General features: G+C 43.3%; 1 protein-coding gene across 1 annotated transcript; it reads left to right on the plus strand.

Moving 5' to 3' along the window:
* The first annotated feature begins 12,801 nt into the window (after positions 1-12,801).
* On the plus strand, positions 12,802-22,363 carry LYSMD2 (LysM domain containing 2). The gene is made up of 3 exons (XM_058033814.1): positions 12,802-12,999; positions 16,263-16,600; positions 21,959-22,363. Exons 1-3 carry the CDS (start codon positions 12,802-12,804, stop codon positions 22,008-22,010), a joined length of 588 nt encoding a protein of 195 aa, XP_057889797.1. The 3' UTR covers positions 22,011-22,363.
* The last annotated feature ends 597 nt before the right edge of the window (positions 22,364-22,960 follow it).

Here is a 22,960-nt window from a genome sequence, read left to right on the forward strand (position 1 = left end):
GAGCAGCCCAGGCAGGACTGAGTGCCCAGAGACCCCACTCAGTCCCTGCAGCAGAGCAAGCACCCCTCAGCCCTGGCCCTCTGCTCTCCACAGAAACTCCTCTGTGTTTGCATTCCCCTCACAGAAATTCCTTCTGGGTGACCAGCACAGCCACTGAACCACAGCTCATCAACAGCTGCAGTCCTACTGGGGAGAAAGATCTGCCCAAAGAACTCGAGTCTCTTGCTTCCACTTTCAGGTTTAATGTAAATACCAAAGAAAAGCACCAAATTCTTTTCATCAAGAAGAAAGAAAAGGAAGTTTATGAGGTTTTAAACAAAAGCTGAAAACTGCTGTTTTTTCAGGACACCAAGGCTGAAGAACATATATGTTCATGGTTTGGATTATACAAAGAATTAAAAAATCAGTAACTAGAAATTAGCTTTTTGGGGGAAAAGCAGTTATTTTTTGGACAGAAACATAGCAAATACTCCCAAAAGGTCCACAACTAAAACTGCTGACTCCTACTTTGAAACAAATCTAATAGCTGCAAACAACCATAGATTTAAAAGGTCACTGCATAATCCAGACTCAGTGATTAACATTTTCCTTTTTCGTTATGACTACACTAAAATAATGATCTCAATTCACAGGATGATTAAACACTTATTAATTTATTGCTGTAAAATAGGCTGAGGAATCTTTGTATATCCAAGCTAGCTGAAGTGTAGCTCACACAACCTTATCATTCAAGGTGCCAATTAAAACAAACAAAAAAAAAACTAGTTCTTTTTCAGACTCAAAATAAGTGGAAATAATTGTGAAATAAGACTCCAATTTTAGTATCTACTTCAGAGCCAGCATCTCAAAACTACTTGCTGAACATGATCCTGCTAATTTCAGGCATTCATTATTGCCCTAGGAGGCAGATAATTGTTTACTACGAGAGTTCCCCTGCTGCTCCAGCCATTTGTACAAATATTCACTGTGATGAGTGACTGCACTCGATATGTGAAAAGTCTGCAACTTCCCAGAAATTATGCCCTCAGAGCCACTTGATACCCAGTTTTATCTTTCTGTAAAAAAACACTTTTAGCAGACTTCCCCTGTTTTTTCTTAGCTTTCACTTATTTCTCAGCACTAACTTGGACATGAACAGACATATCCATATAGAGAAAGAGCAATCAATCTGTAATCTGGAGTAATATTCTACTCCAAAGAAGTTATTTCTTTTCTTGCATTGTGTACTTTACATTTCAAACTAAGGCATTGCCTGAGTGAGCAGAAATGTACTGATAGTATGAAATGCTACTTTTAATGAAGGAAAATTAACTTCTTATCCTGACAGACAATTAAACCAGTAAGCAATGAAAGCAGATGGCGACTATGTCACATTGCTTAAGAGAGTAATATATTCAGTACTTCTTGTTCCTCAATTCATGCATTAAACACTGCTGGTCAGCTTGCCAAGTTTAATCTGTACCACTAAACACATGGAAGCGGGGTGAGCAGGAAAGGAGTCCAGCCAGCTCTTTTTGCAGCTTCACATTACCTCACATTATGCTGAAGGGGACAGAGGCAACAAAAGGGTCTGAACACCCATCCCAGAGTGTCATCCTCATTCCTGGGGATCCACGCACAATGAGACCCAAGTCTTGATAATAATTTTTTTTTTCTTTACAAAGTCATTGGAGAGGCACAGACAGAGGTTTAGAGAGAGCTTGGCTCCAGAGGGCTGCTCTGGCTCTGCTCCTGACATGTGCTTGAAGTCCTTGAGCTTCTGATCCCAGCTGTGAAGCTGTGCAGGTGAGTGAGCTTCAGCTTTTGAACATACAGGGTCAAGACACAGCTTTTGATTTATTTCTCTTCTCATGGGATTCCTTTACCCCTTTTTTGTCTCCTTCACCTCTCCCCACTTTTTTAATGTGGCATGCTTCTCTAGAAGCAAGGTGCTGAGCAATATGTAAATAAACAAAGGCATCACTTAGTGGTGCCATATTAGTGATCACACTGCATTTTGTGATGGAAAAATGCACCTTGGCAGCTGCACCCAGTGTAACAAACAAATAGGCTGCAGGGTTTTATATGACTTTACAACAAAGGCAATCTTGAAACTAAATGCTAATTAATTCCCTGATTGCTTCCTAATGAATAACCTCCTTGGGATTCTCACCAGGAAGCAGCCGAAGATTGATTCTGAGAAACTGAGGGGACCTTTTTGGGCTCTTCACATGCGTGGAGTTAGGAAATGATTCAGAGCACCTTGACAGAACTGCTTAACAGGAAAGATGATGTGAGGCAAGTTCCAGCAAATTTGTGTGACTAAGAACAGCACAGGTATTTGCATAAACTCTTTGGGCTCTTTCAGGTAATTGGCTCACTTGCCACCTTGAAAATATTTGTTCAGCTGCTACCACTGACAGGGCTCTCACAGGACAAGGTAGGTCTCACACACAGCTCTGTTCAGGTGAATTAGCTGATGGCAGCAGCTTGTTCTGCAATTCTTCCACTCCATCAGGCTGATGGCCAGCAGGGGAGTTCATCTCAGGAAAGTGAAAATCCTGGTGCCAGAGAATAAAGCGACAGATTGGAATGGTCTATTTTAAAAAAGAGCTGCCATGTCTAGTTAGTGTCATACAGAGATTCACTGCACACTAACAAATGGATGTTGGACAGAGCTTGGAAACTAAAGCCAAAAGTATATGGAATATTTCAGCCAGAAAAAGGAAGAAAAAAAATGGTTTTCTGCACTAAATTGCAGGGAGCAAACATTCCTATTTTACTGATATTCTCCATTTTCCTCACTTAAATTTATTTCATTATGTTTTTAAGGACACAAGACAAAATTTAAAATTCAAGGGAAGCAAAAAGGATTTGATGTAAGCAGCAAGAAAATCAACGGGTCCTAATTCAATACAGGTTTCACCTGAAGGGATTAAATGTATCAAAATGTAATAATGTCTATTAGAAACAAATGTGAAATATAATGTAACCAGTACAGCCTGGCTGAAAGAGAGTCTGCCTCCTCCTTCTGCAGCTCTGGCCAGTTAATGCCTTCACTTACAAGTTGGGAGAAAAGCAACTACCAGGAGCTACCATTGTCCAGAACTCTACACACACACAGCCCAGACACTGACATTGGCATCTCACCTACCCCTGGTTTAATATCAGACATAACCACTGCTTCAGGCACTCCCACTGACTGACCTCCAATCCAGAATCAGCTGCCTGTAACATCACCTTGCAAGTCTGGAACTCCTCTTTGAAAATCCAGAGCATGAAGTAATATTTATACCTGGTTTCTAGTGGAATTGTCTGGGCATTTCCTTTCTGTACTCTCCCCTGTGGCAATAATGCCCCAGACAGTCTTCCCATACTTCACTGTTTTTTCATGGAATTTCAGAAGTGCTGGGTAAAAACAGATGAGGTGCTAAAAAACCATTTGAAAAAACCACATTTTATGCCTAGCATCAGCATCTTAATTAAGGAGCTCTCAGCAACTAGAAATAGAGATGTAAATAATTTCTGAGAGAGTTTTTAAGTACAAGAAGCATTTAGCTGAGTCAAATCATCAAGGAAATTATTTAACTGACAGTATTTGACAGAGATATTTCACACAGAGCCTCTCAGAAGCCTTCATATACTCATACAAGCCACGTATTCATAGACATATAGGCAGAACTATTGCCAAGAACAATCACCCAAAGGGTGGTGAGCAAGAATTAGCTGGTCATTGCAGTAAGCACCAAAATAACCAGTCCTGGAAAACTCCCTAGAAGGGACTCTGCATCTGAAATTACCTCACTTTCTGTCTTCACTTAATCCGAGTTCACAAGTCATAGTGATACTTGAACAAACAAGCCTATCCCTAATTAAGTGTGTTAATGCAGGAAGAAATTATGGTGTTTGCATATTGTGCAGGATGACAGAAATATACAGTACCTAGGAAAAGCACTATCTTCTGTCCTTATGAAAAGATGAGAACATGAGAATATTCCAAATAGGACACACTTAGGTACTTGCCAGAAGAGTTAATTACATACAGGTAGGATTGTATATCCCTTTGGACAATTGGTCTTCAGTGAAGCACAGAAACATGGAGTGCTCCTCAAATACCCTGGGAATGCTAAGAACAAAGTCCTCCCAAAAGGCACCTCTCCTTTCATATAAAAACCCTTCCTCGTTCTTGCTTTTGCTTTTTACCTTGCAGGTAAAACCAGTCACATGCTGACACAGTTTTCAGTGGCCCAGAAAAACAAATCTGAGTAAAACCAGCGCACTGAGCCACGACTTACTGGCTGAGGAGCCAGAGTCCTTATGCTGCAAAGGCTGCAGCCTCTGGCACAGAGACACAGAATAAAGCTCAAAGCAGTAACGCCTCAAATTGCTTTACCACAAACCACCTTTGTCCTTGTATTAACTCCTGATGTTGTATTCCAACTTAATATACTGTTGGGGTGCTCTGGAGCTCACTCAGGACCTTCACACAGGCCTTTGCTACATGACCCAGAGAGCGCAGTGGAGGGACTGCTCAGACAAGCTCAGAGATCTTTACCCTGTCACAGAAAAACACTCTTCTACAAACAGTTTCTATGTTAAAACCTTGAATTCATGTAAGGAAACAGTATAACAGGTTGCAAGAAATAATAATATAAACTAAATTTAGAGGGCTTGTGATCAGATAAACATATAAAAACATTACATTCCTTCAGAATTACAGTTTTCCATCTGCTTGTAAAAGCTGAGGACACTGTTGGTGTTGGAGTTCCAGCTGCTGTGCCATGGCATTGCTTGGAAATTTCCAAGCAGTTCCTGCACAGAGCAGGCTGAGCAGCTGCTCCTGCTGGTGCTCACCTGGTGCTCGGGGCCACCAGGAACATTCATCCCCCTCAAAGGGGCACAGGGCACCGGCCAGGCAGGAGAACAGCTCGATCCCCCGTCGGGATCAATCAGCTGCTCGCCACTCGAGGGCAGCATTTCAGTAAAATAAAAAAGACACGGGAACAAAAAGGAAAGGACGCCAAACTGCCGGACTGTGTTAGCTCACCACGAGGATTTTGTTTGCAGGCTGATCTCCAAGCTTCCTGCAGCTATTTAAACAGGGAGGCAATATGAGCAGAGAACTGAAGTGCAAGCAGTGAAGTAATACGAGGTCAATACCAGATAAATCCGAGCAGAGACTGTACAGGCACGTTTGTTTACAGAGGGCTTAGCCACCTAAAGGAAAAGCAGAAGCACCCACACCCAAGTCTCCCACCCCCCTCCAACAGAAACATTTCATCCAAGAAAGGGAAAAAGTTTCACTCAGAGCAGCCAACTCTCTTTTGACCAGACCTGAGAAAGTTCTTGCACAATAGTGATTTAAAAGCTAAGGAGCAGCACCCAGCAACAGTCAGGGTACAAAACAATGACCCACTTGGACCATCATCACCTCTTCACTTCCAATAATGCCATGGCACTTCTAGGGCCAGAAGCCTGTAAAAAACAGGCATGAATACTGCTGATTCAGTGCGCCACTTACAACAGCTAAAAATAGTCAGAGGCCAAAAACATGCTCCAGCTTTGGACACTGAATGACAACATGGGCTACGAGGCCAATTAGGTCAAATTAAAATATACCAACAGAAAGAAAATAAACACTGGTAAACTTTGGCTGGAAGGCAAAGAGGGCTCTTGGAATAGAAATTTGCTACACAGCTTCACATGCACTCCTGTAATTGTTTTGCCTTCTTATTCCAGAGCAGCTTTCCTTCACACAAGGACAGGCTGCTCTCAGAGGAGTGTCACAAGGGCCACCACCTTCAGGCCTGGGGTGCTGTAGTCAGAGGCATCCTCTGCACTCAATAAATGCAGGTGATTTCAGAAGTGACTCACAGCACATCAACGAAGCTGCCATTAATATCCATGTTAGATCCAGATTTACTGTGTTTGTTGTTTTTTAATCAAGAGGCTAAAGTAGGGTTAATTGCACTGAATTTGAATTTAGCAGGAAAAGGAAGATGCTGTTGTTCACAGGGCACCAGCAGGCTCAGCAGAGACAGCAGAGTGGGATCAGGGTGAGGATCCTGTGTATCCAGCTGTACCTGTGTTGTAGGTGCATGTGAACAAAGGAGGCTTCTGGTAAGCAGCTCTTAGTATGGACAGCTCAGGCAATGTGAACAGAAACACACAGAGGCTAAATTAAAAACATGTTGGAACTCAGAAGCATTCTGCAATGGCTAACTGGCAATTTGGCATTCATTTTGCTCCAGAAACTGAAATCAAATATCCTATCATGAGGTCCAATGATAATGGAATGGCTCAGAAGGTTCACTGTTCTTCACACACACTTAACTCCATGTTTTCAGCACTATTTCTGCCCTCCTCCCCTTCCAAAATGAGCATGATGTGCTGCCATCAGCCTGCAGCAGGGTTTACACAGACAGCAACAGATTAGTAACATAAGGCAATTCCCCCAGCAAATCTCTGGGGCAGCTCAGGAGATAAAAGGTGCATTGCCAACGTGTCCTGTCACTAATGTGCTACCCAGTGCAAAAGGAAATATGCCACTGAGGCATTGTGGAGTTAGTCAACACTGAGCCATCTGCTACACAATCTCAGGCTGTACCTCATCAGTGAGGCATGAATAGAAAGAAGGCTCTAGCCTGACATTTTAGCTCTAAATTGAGTACATTTAATCCAGGAGTCATTGAAGGACAGCAGTTACTGTCCCGTGGCACCTTCCTAACAATTGCTTCTTAATGTAGAACAGTGATTTATGTAGTTTATGATGTTTAAGGATATATATGATGATGATGCTGCTCCAAATGTTTCCCCCTTCTGCACTGTTGGCTTCACTGCCTGATAATCTATTAACCAGAAAAAGCTGCAATCAATTTGATTTCAAGGATTTTATGACTTCAAGGAAAAAGTTGATAAACCATGAAAAGGGTATAAACAAAATATGAGCAAAAAGAAAGCCTGAAGGCCAGAGACTATCCCTGAAGAGCCAGTGGAGAGCTTGTCCCACACTCCTCTAAAGCACTGCCAGCAGAAGCTCCCTGCCTGCCAGGTCCCTCATGCTGTACTGAGCAGTGGCTGCTGGCCCCATGTCCCAAGGACATGGATGGTGTCCTCTTAGACTGACATGTGCAGAACATGGGGATTCCATTCTACATATTCAGCCCTATTTTCAGTGAAAACAACTACAAAATTTCCAAGAACCACCTGTCCTTTCAACATGCACAGGTAGAAAGCAAATATCAGTCAAAAGATGTAGTTAAGAAGGAGAGACTGAGTGGTACCATCGTTTTCCAGAAGGTCACACCAAAAACCACAGGGTTGGAGTGTGGCAGCAGCTCTCTGGCCACAGAGAGAAACAACTCTCCCAGGCATTGTCCTGGGGAAAACTCTGTGAGAAGACCAGAGAAAAGAATGAGAAACAATTCTTATCTTCACTTGCTGCACCTGTTGTTGTGAACAGGTGCAAAGTGTTATGGAGATTTGTTTGCCAAAGGGTGGTTTCTTAATTGGCCAGTGGTGATGGTGTTTAGATTGAAGGACCAGTTAGGTCCAGGTGTATCATAACTGTCTATAAAAAGCAATGGGCTTCTTAATAATAGAATAAAGTTTATTGATCAGCCTTCTGAGAATCATGGAGTCAATGCTAATTATTACCAGTTTGGTAATAGGAGACACCCTGCAATGACATTGGAGGAAACAGAACATACCTGTGATAGCAGAAGCCAGCCCTTGCCATGGGACCCAAACTGGTTTCATCCTTTCCTGTGCAAGATTGCTCCTCCCAGAATGGGACTTGCAAGGCTCACGTTGCTAAGTGGCAGATGATGGACTAGTAAAGCTGCAGGCAATGAAGCATGAATAATCCTGCACCACAGTCCAGCTTAGAAAAATATTCTGGCTCTGCAAATGGTAAGGAAGGGGAATTAATAAGACTTCACTAGAACTTGATACAAAACTAAAAAAGCTCAAAGAGCCCAAACCCAGAGCATATTGCAACATTGTCTTGTAACCTTAATACAGAAACCCACAGTAACCCCTGTTAAGAGCATTAAATATTAATAATGGCTCCCAGCTGCTACTGCTACATAATGGGCTTATTTTGATGAGGAAGATGTGCACATCTTAAGTAATGTGCACCAGATCAGATGATCCTACTTTCCTTTTGAAATTCATGCAAGACCCTCTATCCTTGCTGCAATTAATTGAAGAACCCAGGGCTATTATTCTTAAAAGGCAGGATTTGTCTCTGATCTTTGTCCTACATTACATAATTTTTTTTGGTCAGAGGTTACAACATGAGCTGAGGTGGATGGTTTAGCTTGATACACCACTCATTACCAGAGGGCAGCCTTCTTTTCCTCTGTACTGTCCTAATTAGTGCAAATCTGCCCACAAGGATAGGGTTTTCCATTGTTCTCTGTCCTACATCAGTGCAACTATTATAAATGGTAATGTTCCTGGCTTGCATCACCATAAACATCAAAGCTAGGAAATGCTCAGTTTCCATTTATCCTTTACTAAGCAAGCTTGGACTTCTTTACTGGCAAAGGAGGTGATGAATAGCTGACCACTAACAGAGTGATTAATTAGCCAGAAGGCATTTTCCTCTCTTCTCTACTTACTTTGCCATCAAATTATATGGCCACTGTAACTAGACTGAGCTGATACTGATCTCTGTTTTAGAAGATGCTGACTGTAGTCTGCTGATTCATATGTTTTTTAAAAAATCATGATCACTGTGCACTTACTGATCTGGATGTGAATGGTTCTCAATGATAAAATGGCATCTAGATACCCAATACTTGTGATCTTATCACAGGGGTTCCATACTGTTGTACCCTTATCACAAAAGTTCCATACCTTCTTGCTGCTCCTCATGGGCAGCTCCTCAGAGCACAGAGCCTCTTTCTTCTTCACAAAGCAGCCACTGACCCCAGTTCCCCTCTCACCCAGCCACCCCACTCTTTTATAGCATCTTCTTCTCATTGCTTACAGCTGTGGCCTGTTAGAGTCAGGCCTGCTCCTAATCTTTGCTAATTGGCCCAGCTGCAACTCCTTAGGGGTAAGATTACTTTCTACACTATCTTTATTTTCTTGTATTCTGTCCCCTTACAAATACTCACTGGAAGTAACACAGACTTAAATACAGTTGGTTATTTAGAAGATTCACCATGAAGCAGTACTAAAAAGAAAACCCTCATCCCCAGAAATTCAGAATGACAGAAGAGGCAGCAAGTTCCCAGACTTAATGATTCCCTAGAGCTACCATTAACTACTACTGCATAAGTAAATATTGAAATATATCTTTTCTGGCTTTGACCAATTCCTGTCAAAAGTTTTTTTTGTAAGAATGCAAAACTAATATTATCTAGGTCTGAACATGTCCCCAGGGGGGAAAAAATGCAGAAAGGGACTTAATCTTTTTCAATCTCAGCTCTAATTAAGCCTTAGGTTGGAAGACAATCCACTCATCTTGGTTGAAGTTTATGAAATGAAATCTTTCACTCCTAAAAGTGTGTTTGTAGTGTTTGTAGCTGCTGTAGTCACAGCAATAATACCCCAAAGGTGAAATGAGTAGCAGATGTAGCAATGTCTGCAGCCACCCTTGGGACAATGAGGAGTGAACTCCTCTGTCCCATGTTAGACTGATGAGTGTCGAGTCCAATCCTCAGATTTGTGACTTCAGTGAGCAGGAAATGGGTTTGGACAAGGAGAGCTCCTTGAAACTGGGAGCTGATTAGGGGAAAGGGATCACAGATGCAGTAACAAGGAAACAGCAAAGACAGAAGAGAACAAGGGAAAGGAAGTGGAGTCTGTAGTGCCATGAGGCTCCCTGAACAGAGACGGTCATGATCAGTAAATTCAAACTCTGAAGGGAACTGGGGACCTGAGAATCCCCAGGCTACGGCAGGGACTCTCTAATGTGACAGGACACAATGATTTATCAGGATGGTTTAGTGTCCTGACACTGAATAGTCACACCTTGAGGGGCAGGTAACCCTTCCCTCTTTCTGCCTGCTAGAGGATCTCCACTCTTCTGGGGTCAGACAGAATTTTTAAAATGAAGTGTCACTAGCAAGACACTTCTAGTTTCTTCTGTAACTTTGAATGCAAATTAGAAGATACAGGTAACAATGGGTTGCCTAAATGAAGATCTTGCTCAAATTTCTAACTCAGTCTTTGGTTTAGAGGGTATTCACTTCATGTAGAAAAAGAAGCAGTCAGCTAATCAGATCAAGTATCTTGGCAACTCCCCAGATGCAAATGTTCCTCTGGCTATAATATGGATTTTCAGATAAGAAACAAAGATTGCTGACACAAAGAAAGGACAACCCAGCAAGTCCAGAAAAAAACCCCTCACCTACCCTTGAAAAGGTTTATTACTAAAATAAAGCTTTCAATATTAAAATACCTGTGGTATCTTTTTACCACTGCAAGGGATGCTTCTGCTGTTGTCAGAATTGTGACAGCTGATTTAAAGTGTATTGCACACACTTTCATACAAATAGAGTTTAAGATAACATTAGAGGGAATAATACTGTCTAATATTAGTGTACCTGTCAAGCACATTTCCAAACTAATTGAAATTGCATGTTCATCTGATTGTATCACTAATGTTAAACATTTCCATTTTCTCAAATTGCAGCTCCCCTTTACTAAAAGCCATTTTAGCTGAAGTAACTGGTCTGAGTAATTCCAGCTCTAGGCAGGCATCCAGATGTTTGTAACTTCCATTAATCAGCCTGAAGAGGCTGAAGCTGATCTATGGCTCCACACTGCACACACAGTGGACATTTTTAATAAATGCTGACCTGCAGTTCAGCTCTTTGCTAGGTGGGTCATGGCTGAAGTGCTGATGCAATTCTGCAGATCAAGTTGTTTCACAAGGACTTGAAAGCACTGAGATGTCACAATCTGGTGCTCACTTTCTATAGCTGTTATAAACTCAATTGGGCATCCCTAGGGGAGCCTCCAACTTCCCAAATATATTGTAGACTGCAGAAAAAAATTAAACTGAGCCTTTTCTTGCCATCAATTTGTAGTCTCTTGTACTGCTCTGGTCTGTCTATGCATGGCCTACAGTCCCTCTGCTCAGGATTGTCACACTGGCTTCTCATGTGATGGTGAGGTGCTGATATGTCAGCCCTTATCAGCAACTTGTGTGTCTTGCAAGGCAACTTTTGTATTTTCCTAATTTACGTCTGGAAACTCGTGGCCAGATTGACAATGTTCGTGAGATCTGTCATGATTTTTACACTGTATTATGTCAGTTGATGCTTTCTTTCTTTTGGGTTTTTTGGTGGGGTTTTCTTGTTTTTGTTTTTGTTTTTGTTTTTGTTTTTGTTTTTTTTTTGCAAATATTAGTATGAATACATACTGGGCTGAGGAATGCTGAGGTTATGACATGTGTGACTTTTGTGCTTAGGTTTAAGATAGAGATCTATCTTTCTAGGACTTCACAGAAAAAAATTACACCACGCTGGTGTTACACACACACACTTGCCAGAATCCCAGCCTGTTGATGCTGGAAGTGACCTTTGAGGAGGATCTTTTCCAACTGCCCTGCTCCAGCACAGGCACCTAGGGCAGGCTGTTCTGGACACTTCTGGGTATTTTGGTACTTATTATGTCTGTACAGGATGCACACATGTTCACCATCTATTTGTGACATACAGACTTTATTAGAAAGCTCCAGTTCAGCAATAATGGATCAGCTTTCCCAGCACACTGCCAGGTTTCTTGGTGAGAAGTACTCACTTAAGAACACATTACAATTAATTTTAATGTAACATGGTACTCCAGTACCTGAAGGCAACTTACAGAAGTTAAGATGGGGAAAGACTATCTGCCAAGAGCCTCTAGTGACAGGACAATGGGGAATGGGTTCAAACTGTAAGAAGGTAGGTTTAGAGTAGGTATTAGCAAAACATTTTTTACTGTGAGGCTAGTGAGGCACTGGAACAGATTCCCAGTTACGTTGTAGATGCTCCATCCCTGGAGGTATTCAAGGCCAGCTTGGATGGGGCTTTTATCAAGTGGAAAGTGAGAGGTTGGAACTGGGTGATCTTTAAGGTCTCTTCCAACCCAAACGAAATTATGGATCCCATGATTCCAAGTCACGAGTCATTTTCCTCGAATGAATTTTCCCACGTCTTACTGCTTCAATAAACCTGGCATAATTAGACTCTCATATTTGTGCACTTATGCCCGAAGTCACTCCTTTTTACACTCTCTGACGGACCGCGCTACCGAGCCTCCCGCCGGCAAACGCGCTGGGGTCTGACCGGCCAGGGGCCCTCAGTGCCGGCTCTCTGGCAGTGTTACAGGGCAGGAGCGCGTTCCGCGACCGGCGTTCAGGGCTGCCCTCGGCCCGGGCATCGCCCCGGCCCGGCTGTGCCCAGGCCCAGCGGAGCCGCTGCAGGCTCGACTCAGCCCCGGCCCGGCTCTGCCCCGGCTCTGCTCCGCTGCGCCCAGTCCCGGCTCAGCCCCGGCCCGGCTCTGCTCCGGCTCTGCTCCGCTGCGCCCAGTCCCGGCTCAGCCCCAGCCCGGCCCAGCCGCTGCAGCGCAACCCAGCCCGGCTCAGCCCCAGTCCCGGCTCAGCCCCAGCGCGGCCCAGCCGCTGCAGCGCGGCCCAGCCCGGCCCGGGGCGGGCGCTCCCCGCGCATGCGGCCTCTCCGCGCCGGGCGGGGCTGCCGGGCCGAGCCGGGGCTTCCGCCGGGGCCGGGCCCGTGTCCGGCGCGCCGGGGGCGGCGCGGGGCCGGTGCCGGGGCGATGCCCGGGGCGGCGGCGCAGGGCCGCGGGCGCTGAGCGGGCGGCAGCATGGCCGAGGCGCTGCGCCAGGAGCCGGCGGGCGGGCCCGAGTCGGAGGCCGAGCTGTCGCAGCGGCTCGCCCGCACCAAGGCCCGCTCGTACGGCAGCACGGCGAGCGTGGCCGCGCCGCTGGCCGAGCGCTACGTGGAGCACCGGCTGAGCGCCGGGGACACGCTGCAGGGCATCGCCCTCAAGTACGGCGTTACGGTAAGGGAGCACCGCCGCCGGGGCCGGGAGCGGCGCTTAGAGCCGGAGAGTGGCCTGGGTTGGAAGAGACCTTAAAGATCATCCAGTTCCAAACCCCTGCCGCGGGCAGGGACACCTTCCCTAGTCCAGGCTGCTCAGAGCCCCATCCAGCCTGGCCTTGGACCCCTCCCGGGATGGGGCAGGCACAGCTTCCATGGGCAGGCATCTCCTCCATGGCCTGGCGGCTGTAACCCTGGCTGCGGGAACACTTGGGCCAGAGGCGACAGCAGAAAGGTGTCCCACAGGGCATTTCCCACACACAGCGGGCAGGAGGCGGCGTGGGTGCGGTGTTAGTTTCGTTTCAGTGTTTAAAATGCTGACATGGGAAGCGTGGCCTGCCCGGAGGGTCAGCACGCAGCGCTGGTGCCCGGGGCTGGCGGGGCTGGGACTGACAGCGCTGGGTTCTGGGGTGGGCAGGGGCCTGGGGAAGGGACTCACACCCGCTGCCACCCCATAAACCTGGAGCACACCTCTGTGCACCACTGCAGGCTAAAAAATACAATCAGTGTCATTAAACTTATCCTTAAAAAAGCATCGTTTTGAGCTTGATGAACAAGCTGTGACAAGAGAAGGAATTTCTTCCAGTAGCTTCAGGGCTAAACATTCTTCCATTGTGATCTGCCTACCGGTCCAGAGGTGAGGCACATATACCAGTGATTTGAAAGTGTTGCTGTTTTTCTGCTCACTTTCTAGGTAGAAAGTTCATTTCTGAGATAAATGTTGAAAGGCTTGCGCCAGCCTAGGACATGCAGAGTCCAATAAAGTCTACCAGCAAGCCCTTCTACTACCATTCCAGATGGAGCAGAAATCACCCACCCTGCTTCCTTCCCGCTCACGTGGGGCCCATATTCCTGTATGTAGCTTCGGTAGTTCCAACACAGAAAGTTGCTCAGGGCTGAGCAGCTGAAGAGGTGGCGCTGGTACAGTCTGTGCCACTTTGACATCAGCACCTTTCAGTTGGGCTCCTTCTAGAAGAGCTACAGAGGTTCTGACTGGAGTGACTTCTTTTCCTTCTCTTGGTCTGCAAGATCTACTGAAGCCTTCTATCACCTTCAACAATACAAATTGATCAGTAAAATAGTAGTTTTCTAGGAAAAAGGCATTTTTAAACTATTTACAACTCCCTTTCAGCTAAAGTGAAGTTGTGAATCAAACCTGTACAAACGCCTCTAAGTTGTGAACCATACATTTTGTTTGTGAGTTTGAGAAGTTTTTGCTGTGCTAATGATGTAAAATACATATGTTGGGATTTTCCCCCAACATCTAATTGGTTATTTGATTTAAGAAGTGTTCTGCTTAAGCCAGAGCTGCATCATTATAGACTGCAGTTGAGAGAGGTTGAACTGACATGGAATTCCCCTCAGAGCAATGACAAGTTCAGCAGAATCAGCCATTGTGTTTATGTTTTCATGGGTTTCGGCCCAGGGTAGGAAGGTATGCAAACACATTTGCTTTGAGCAAAATGCAGGCTGTTGTGTGTTCACACAATGACAAAGACAGATTTCCTCTAAAGAGTCCTTCTGTTTGCTTCCTGCATCATGTATTCTTGGCTGGAAGTGAGAGTTGTAGTGGGAACATCAGAATTATCTTTGGCTGCTATTGCCTCCAGTTGGCTGGTTTAGGAGTTTCCCCTGTGGTTTCCTCGCTGGGAGCTAGTTTGTAGCCAGAGACATCCTGTCCAGTGGCTGCCTTTGCATGACTTGGCATAGACAGTTCAAGATAGATAAAAATACCAGGCTGGGGGAGAGGAATCAGTGTGCTTTGTTTGGCCTCATCCTCTGCCCCTCACCCCCTCCCCTGGATACTGTCTATTAATATTTAGAACTTGAATTTGGTGAATTTTCCTTTTGAGTAAATTAACACTTGAATTCATGTTTATGGTTCAGCCAATTTATGGCTCAGTGCAAGTGCTGTATCCCTTCTGAGGGGAGAAGGATGAGGACTATATTTCACTGTCAGTAGAAGTAGTTTTGATTAATTAGCTCAGCACCAGTTTACAGCTTCAGTTAAAATATTAAACACGTGCTGAACCTTTTGCTCTTTCACTATGATAGATTTGTAGCTAATGGGCATTACCTCAGTTGTTCTAGCACTAAAAAAAGAAATCTCTTGTTAAATCCTGCTTTCCATACACCTCTGAATGTACAGAGTCACACTGAGTTGTGGGAGTTGTATTGCACATACAAAGCCACCTGCTCAGGGCTGAGGGATGTTCTTTTTGGAACCAAGTACTTTCCTTTTCATTATTGCTCAGTGCAAAGGTACAGACTTCCAAATGCTACCAGCTGGTATTTTAGGAAGAAATAACCAGAGGTAGAGTTACAGTGAAATAGGAGAGAGAATAGCAGTGCAGTGCATTATTTATCAGCTATTGAAGCATCAGCTTCCAACTCCCCTGCAGCAGGCTCTCAGTTTTCAGCTTCTGTATTGTATTTTTCCAGAAAAGCTCCAGCTAGTATTTTAAACTTTTTTTATACCCATCAAGACAGACAACTTATAGAGATTTTAACAATTAACATTTACATTAGAGCCATTAGAAGTCTCACTGAGGCCAAACTCTTACTGAGTCAGGTAAAGCTTCCTTTTTACTCTTCAGATGGTGCTCACCTTGGGAGAGAACTTGCACCATTATACTCTTTGAGCCTTCCTAAAAATGGTTTCCCAGCTTTAGGAGCTGCAAGAGTAGTGATCTTCTCTTCTTGTGACACTGGATATTAGCTATTCAGTTTTTAAATGTGATTATTAAATCTAAGCATTTCAGCATTAAGTCATCTGCATCAACAGGTTGAACCCTCGTGGTAACTTTATCCCCCTTGTTTGGAGTCTGCATGACTTTTACCAGAGTTCACCTACAGGAGCTGCTAGCAGTTCTGAGCCTTATTCTAATGTAAATCCAAATCAAAAGTACATTTGTGACAGAATTTTTGTTCTTTGCCAGGCTGTTCCTGTGAGCCCTGCAAGACTGTTCAAGGACAGCACCTTTAGGTAGTGCAAGACTTTGAAAAAAGCAGTATTGTGGAGTCAAGTGCACATAAAGCTAGGGTGTTAGCAAGGCTGAAACAGAACATGCGCTCTGAAATCACTTTGAATGCAAATAAATTCTCTCCTGAAATAATTGCTGCTGCAAAGAATTATTTTAACTAAGGGTTGTGTACTACTACAGAAAGTTAATGCTTTATACTTTGCCATAACCTAATAGCTTATGATTTTTCTGTCTTTTTCAGATGGAACAAATAAAGAGGGCAAATAAACTTTTCACTAATGACTGTATATTTCTGAGGAAAACCCTGAATATTCCGGTTATATCAGAGAAACCATTACTGTTCAATGGACTCAATTCCCTGGAATCTCCTGAGAATGAAACTGTTGACAGCTCCCCTTCTTGTGATGAAGGACTAGTGGCAGTTCAGGAAGAAAGCAGCTCTTCTCCCAGTCCTCCAGAGCCTGACAATCAGCCCACTGCACCAGAAGAATTATCTGCCAAAGATTTCCTACAGAGATTGGACTTGCAGATTAAGTTATCCAAACAAGCAGCCAGAAAACTAAAAGATGACAATGTCAGGTAAATGCCACTTTTGGTGTTAAACATTGTGATCTTCCCCTGAAGGCATTGCAGTCTAAGCTGACCCCTCTGTGGGGTCTCAGCAGCTGTGGCTTTTATTTGTCAGCAGGCAGTGCCTGCTGTTCTCATGCACCAGGTGCATTCAGAGCATTAGCAGGTGCCTTGCCATGGCAGCTAGAAAGGCTGCCTCACAACAGATTATTTGGAGAATACAAATACTATTTCATAAAAGCCAAAAGGCCAGGATTCTCCAAGATGTCTTGCTGTGTAAGTAGGCAACTATTTAAACAAAAACATAGTTTTGGTACAGTGCTAAGCAAAGGCTTATGAGGAAGCTGATTGTGTACAGCAAGGCATGATTCTATTTTTCTTTTGTCCCAAATTGCCTCATTGTGTAAACATTCTCCATGACACAGTTTCCGTTAAGCTTTCCTGTCTCCTTTCCCTATGCAGTTCACCCCACTTTGTGCATCCACCTATGCAGACTTCATCTTTTCTTCAGTATTTCCACAGCCAGGAGCTCCCACATATTTATTCATAGAAAAAGCAGTACTTAGTGACCTCTGTGCCACATTACTGGCTCATATCTCCTTACCTGTGTAGGCATGCTATGGAGAGCACAGAAAGACTCAGAGCAAGAGAGGATTTCAGTAGTGTTTGTTTTCCATGTCCTTGGGACAAGCTTCCTCAGCTTGTTCACAATCAGTCTCTTGGGCTGGCTGGCTGGCTGTTATTCCCTGCAGAAATCCCCTCAGTGGGGGATGCTGAGGTGCTCCTCCTCACAATAAAAGGTATGACTGCAGGGGACTGACACTTCTCTTATCAGAGAGATAAAGAGAAGTTATGCCTGCAGATATATGCTTTGCTTTTACTAATTTGTTCAATGCAAAACTTCAGCATCTTGGTTCACTTGACATGCTCTGATTTGAGGGCAAGCAGAGGGTAACCATTCAGGACCAAATTTATTGAGTATAGAATTGCATAATTTCTTTAAACTAAGAAATTATCTCAGCAATGTTAAAACTTTGTTCAGCAGACAAGTTTGAAGGAGAACAGTATATTGTATTTAGCTATTGAACAAGCCTCCTTTGGAGAAATAGCCCCTCATACAACCCTTCATTGCCAGGACACTGCTTTAGAGTCTCATGAAGGCTAGAATGCTTTCACATTTATCACACTTGTCAGTTACTTTCTTTTGCATTGATTGCACGAAAGGGAAAATAGCTGTTGGAACTCAGAACCTTATCTGTGCAAACTCATCCACTTCCATTGTTATATTTGAAACACCATAGAGCACCTACCAAAATATGCTGCTGCTGACTTTCTGATCATTAGATGTATGTACTTACCACAGCTCAGGGTAGGTGTTGACCCAGCAGTTAAACTGCATAACAGGAAACCACAGTCCCTGCCAGAGGAAGGCAATTATTTTAACATCCCTTCAAGAAAATAACATGCTAATTTGAAGAAGAAAATTCACTTAGACATTGCTGCACCATGAGCAGAGCCAATACAGTGGAAGTGACACTGCACAAACAGTACACTGCTGCCCCTAATATCCATTTCCTATGCTACTTCAGTTACAAATTGGGAAATGTAGACCTGGTACCAAGTCACCTCCCAAGAAATAATGTATACAGGAGGATGAGTTATTTTCCCACCTCCTGTTCAGATTTAACAGATAATTCTGTTAAATGCATGTAGCAGATTTTTATTGGTCAGGATGTTACAGGAGGCATGAAATACAGAGTTGCAGGCAGTCTGCTGAGCAGGATGCTGCCCAAAGCTTCTGAAGAGGAATAGCTTCCTGTGCATCTGATAGTCTTCATAATATTCCCTTCTACATCACTGCCCCTGGCTTTCATTTATGGCTCACAGAAGCCATCCTTGCCCTGTCCTCTCCAACAGCTGGAAAGGACAGACCCCTTTATAGTCTGGCAGGAAGGGGCAAAGGACCAAAGTTGATGTTCACTCTGCAGAGAGCAGGAGTAGAGAGAGACCATTGCCAAAACCCTTGAAGATACTTTTTGGCTGTGTACCATCAATGGTATATCTGGGTACAGACTGGAAGGTGGCAACATTCCTTTCTGTGCTCCAGCAGCTCCCCACAAGGCCCCTGTTCTCCCTCCTGCCCAGCCCTTTCATGTCCCTTGCTTGGAGCAAGAAGCCTTTGGAAATTGGACAGCCATGTTAATAAACCAGCCTCATGAGTATGCAAGTTTTCCATTCTTAAAAACCATTTATGAAATTGGAGTGCTGTTTCCAGCTGCTCTGGCCTGTATTCAGAGGCCTTACCTGTCAAGGCCTGTTTAAACCTGATGTGCCAACACTGCCAAATACTTCCATGCCTGCTTGAGAGTACCAAAGGAGCACCTGGAGTTCATCCACTGGCACCAAAAGGGACATTGGAGCTCACAAAAGCAGAAGCAGACTGTCAGCTCATGAACTTAAAGAGCCATGACTTCTCACCATAGCATGAGCCTGATTTGACAGATGGTGAAAACCACACCTACTGAATTGCTGTTTACTGTAGGCTCCTTTAAGTTGCCAAGAATGCATGTGCACATGTACATGTACACTGATTTGGATTAAACCACACAGAAGTTTCATAGTCAGAAACTGCCCTGAGCTACAAAGGCAGCTTAGAGTGAATTATATTGTTTAATTAGAACTCTTGGAGTCACTCCCTTAAGTGCTCTTAAAGGAATAAAGCTTAGGTAGAAAAATTGGGGAGCACATAGTTGCAGATTTAGACTAGATATTAAACTGTAATAGCTGTGCAAGCAGATGAGCATAAAAGGTTATGGAATGTGATCCACTCGGTTTGTGCCAGCTGCCTTTCACTATTAGAGTTTATATGAGCACATGGCTAAATCTACATGTCATAGTACCTATACTAGAGTTTCATTGAGCAGAAATTGTGAGTTAATGAGTCATTTATTAATCATGCATATTCACCCAAGATGCAGCTCAAGGCAATAAAGCCTTTTTGTTTTGAGCAATGTTTTTATAGTAGGCCAGAAGAAATGCAAAAGGATTAAAACAGTTCTCTGTAGCATATATTATTGATTCATTTATTTGTACATTAGGGAAGAATACTCATTATACAGCACTTGAGATAGTTTGAGAAAATACAGTGGTGCTTCACCTGTCTCAGAATGCTCTTACACTGAATCTGAAAATGACTTGAGTGGTGCTTTTTGTATCAGATAGTTGAACATGAGAAAGGCAAACCCCAGGTATCTAATGCAAACTGTTTATAGAGTCTTTAAGATAGACTTAAACCATATACTGTGCTTCTGGAACAGGTCACATCTTTCTGCATTTGCCTTGGAGTGTCTAATTTTGAAAACTGAATTTTGTAACTGAACAGAGCCTCTCTGATCAGTGATGGTGATTCAAGCCAGTATAACTGGTATCAGTACAGGAACAGGACCTTATACTGTCATTGCTCACTTGCCTTGACCTGAACCTAGGAAAGACTGTGGTGTTGAAGCCTTCAAAGCTCACAACTGAGATAATTTACCCAATAATTTTTCACCCTCTTTGGCTATCAGCTGAGAAAAGAGATGCCTCAACAGAGGAGGCTGTCTGTGGAGAATCCTTTCACACATCCCAAAACTAACAACTCAGATTGCTGCCTTAATTGTGCATTCTAGAAGCATCCAAGCATTTGAGTGCACTCACAGTCAGGTGTCCTTGCTCTTGCAGAAGTGGTTATTTGTGGTCTGATGCACACCACAGCTTGCAGGAGGCTTCTTTCAGTTCCTGTAAGTGCCTGGGCAGAGCGGCGACAGCAAGCGGGAAGAGACAGCGCTGCAGAGCGTTGTAATGCTGTGCTGCTCCTTTTCCATCCCCTGAAGGCAATGGTGCTGTGACTTAGCACTCGCTATTTTAAACATCTTAAAAGTGAAGGAAATTGTTTGGTCATTGAACACACACACTGCCATGGTGGTGCTTGTGGGTCACAGACCAGAGCTTTCTTACTTTACTGTCATGCCATGTATCATGGCATTGATGCATTATTAAAATTATAGTATTCCATGGCAGTTTTGGATGCAGAACTGGATATAATGGAAGATACTATTTAAATGTATACAGCTATCTGCATCCTTGGTATTGGCTTGGTAGCATGAATAATGTAAATAGATGCAGATTTGTAAGGAAGGCTAAAAGTCTGTTCTCAGTACTACTGTAACCACATATCCCTGCAATAACAACCAGTTTCATCCCAAGCTTGTTTTTTAGAGGTTTCTGTTTTTGGCAAGATTATTTCAAGGCAAAGGACATATTATGCCTTTGGCTTAAGATGATCATTTTGCTGGGAAGACAAGATACTCTGCTGTTTGGTTAGTTTGTAAGGTTCTGTTTTGGGGGATTATATGAAATTTAAGTTGCAGCTAAATAATCACGTTTATTAGGGAAAAGTCTTCATGGTTTTGATATTGAAATATTTACTTTTTACCTGATACCATTATTAGACTCTTTGAATAACTGTACCTTTGTTTGGAGGTACACACAGTATTACAAGCAATCCTTTCACAATGTAGCAGCTGTAAAGTCCTTCTGTTCTTACCAAAGCACTGAACTTGGCTGCAGCTTTAAGGTTGGACTCTCAGGAACAAAACTATGAAGCTACAGTAGTACAAAGCAATGACCTTTGGGGAACTTGGCATCCTTGATGCTGCACTGCAATAGGTTTACATAACCCCCTTTTTTTTAAAGGCAATATTGTCAGGTGAACAGCAGGCAGACAGATTTTCTTGAGGATGTTTTAAAAGCAGCATTACTTTGCTTTGTCCAGTTATTGCACTAACAATAGCAATTGGGAGCAGTTGGTTTTTCCTAAGAAAATCCAAGTGATCAGTCTCAATGGGGATTGATGTAAGGGAAGTGTACATCAGGAGCAGCTTGCAGCATCAGGACACAGAGCCACCCGCAGCTATGATTGACTGCTCCTGTTCTTGTTTCATTTGGTCTCTCTGTCCCTCCTGCCATTCAAAATGTTGAAACAAACCGCTAAGCTTTTTTTTTTGAAAGAAGAAATGAAAAGCAACACAGGAAACTCCAGCATGCCCTCCACCTTGCTATCCTTTAAGTTTTTCTTATAAATTTGATCAAAAATACATTCTGATGTTGCTGAACTTACACAGCTTTACTTGCTTTCAGCATTATGTTCTCGACATCTCAGGAACTTCAGAGATGTGTAAATTACAGTATTATACTACAAATATTCCTGCTAGGCAAGGCTGGCATGGCCTATTTTGACCCACTAGGAAAACTGATCACCTGCATTTTCATGGCAGCTTTTCTGTTGAGAATGGTATGCTCCTGACCTGATGATCATTTTCTTTCTAGAGATGAGGAGGATGAGGAAGGTCCCTATGCAACTTCTTCGTATCACCGGTAGAAGACAGACGTGATGGCCTGAAAACTCTCCATGAAATCAGTTCTTACAGAACTAAGCAGTCAATAATTCCAAACCCAAGTCTTTTGGACTCATCCTCTTGATGTACTTAAAAGAAGTCATGAATGGGTAATTGCACTGAAATTATGACCTCTTCTGCCTTCCATAGGTTAATGTCCTTATGTTATATCAATAAAAGGTTTAAGCCTTCCAAAACTAGCAATGGCCTTTCTACCCCTTCTGTGCAAACTGTAGCATGGTAGCAATTATATATCCCTGAGGTCACCTTTATGCAGGATGTTGATCTTTAGTAAAGATTTTGTAAATACTTGTTAAAGTGAAATTTGTTTTAAGTATTTAAAAATATTAAATAAGTTTGCTTGTAAATGACAAATGATGGAGGTAATAGGAATTTACTTATTCTGCAAACATAGGCAAGTTTACTGTGAAAGTTTTGTCTACTTCAGGGCTGCAGAACTTGCCTGTAAACCTTGTACGTGTCTGTGTGTGGTTATGATGTATTCCTAGAAAGGGGAATTCAGCTTGTGTTGATAAATTAAAGCCTTTTTGGTTAAAGAACTGTTTGCATATTGGATTTCTACTCATAAAATGGATGAGTTACACAGGAGGTTTTTTTTGTGAGATATGACATTGGAATATCAGATGTGTGTTCTTGTGTGCAGTTAAATTTTGTGTGGTTTTAATTTAATAAAATATCAAAAAAAGACTGATGTGTGTGTTCATAATGAAGTCAGTTTGGTTCTAGCCTGTTTTTAGGGAAGAATGGTTTGTCTGGTTTCATGAAGTATTAGACAGCAATTTCAGGGTAAATAATGTCTTTACTCTATCCATGTAATCCACCCTCCTAAGTGAGACCTGCAAGAGCTACCTGCCCTAGCTGTGCAGTTTGTTAGGAAGAATAAGAGGCACATTACCAAGCCTTCCCTGTTCTG

The sequence above is a fragment of the Melospiza georgiana genome, chromosome 13 (genome assembly GCF_028018845.1).
Source record: "Melospiza georgiana isolate bMelGeo1 chromosome 13, bMelGeo1.pri, whole genome shotgun sequence".
Classification (NCBI taxonomy): Eukaryota; Metazoa; Chordata; class Aves; order Passeriformes; family Passerellidae; genus Melospiza; species Melospiza georgiana.

What these genes read in the sequence shown, in the direction of transcription:
- LYSMD2 (XM_058033814.1), top strand. Translation starts at nt 12,802, where the DNA reads ATGGCCGAGGCGCTGCGCCAGGAGCCGGCGGGCGGGCCCGAGTCGGAG. An exon ending in CCCTCAAGTACGGCGTTACG is followed by an intron (nt 13,000 to 16,262) that starts GTAAGGGAGCAC and finishes TGTCTTTTTCAG; the next exon opens with ATGGAACAAATAAAGAGGGC. An exon ending in CTAAAAGATGACAATGTCAG is followed by an intron (nt 16,601 to 21,958) that starts GTAAATGCCACT and finishes TTTTCTTTCTAG; the next exon opens with AGATGAGGAGGATGAGGAAG.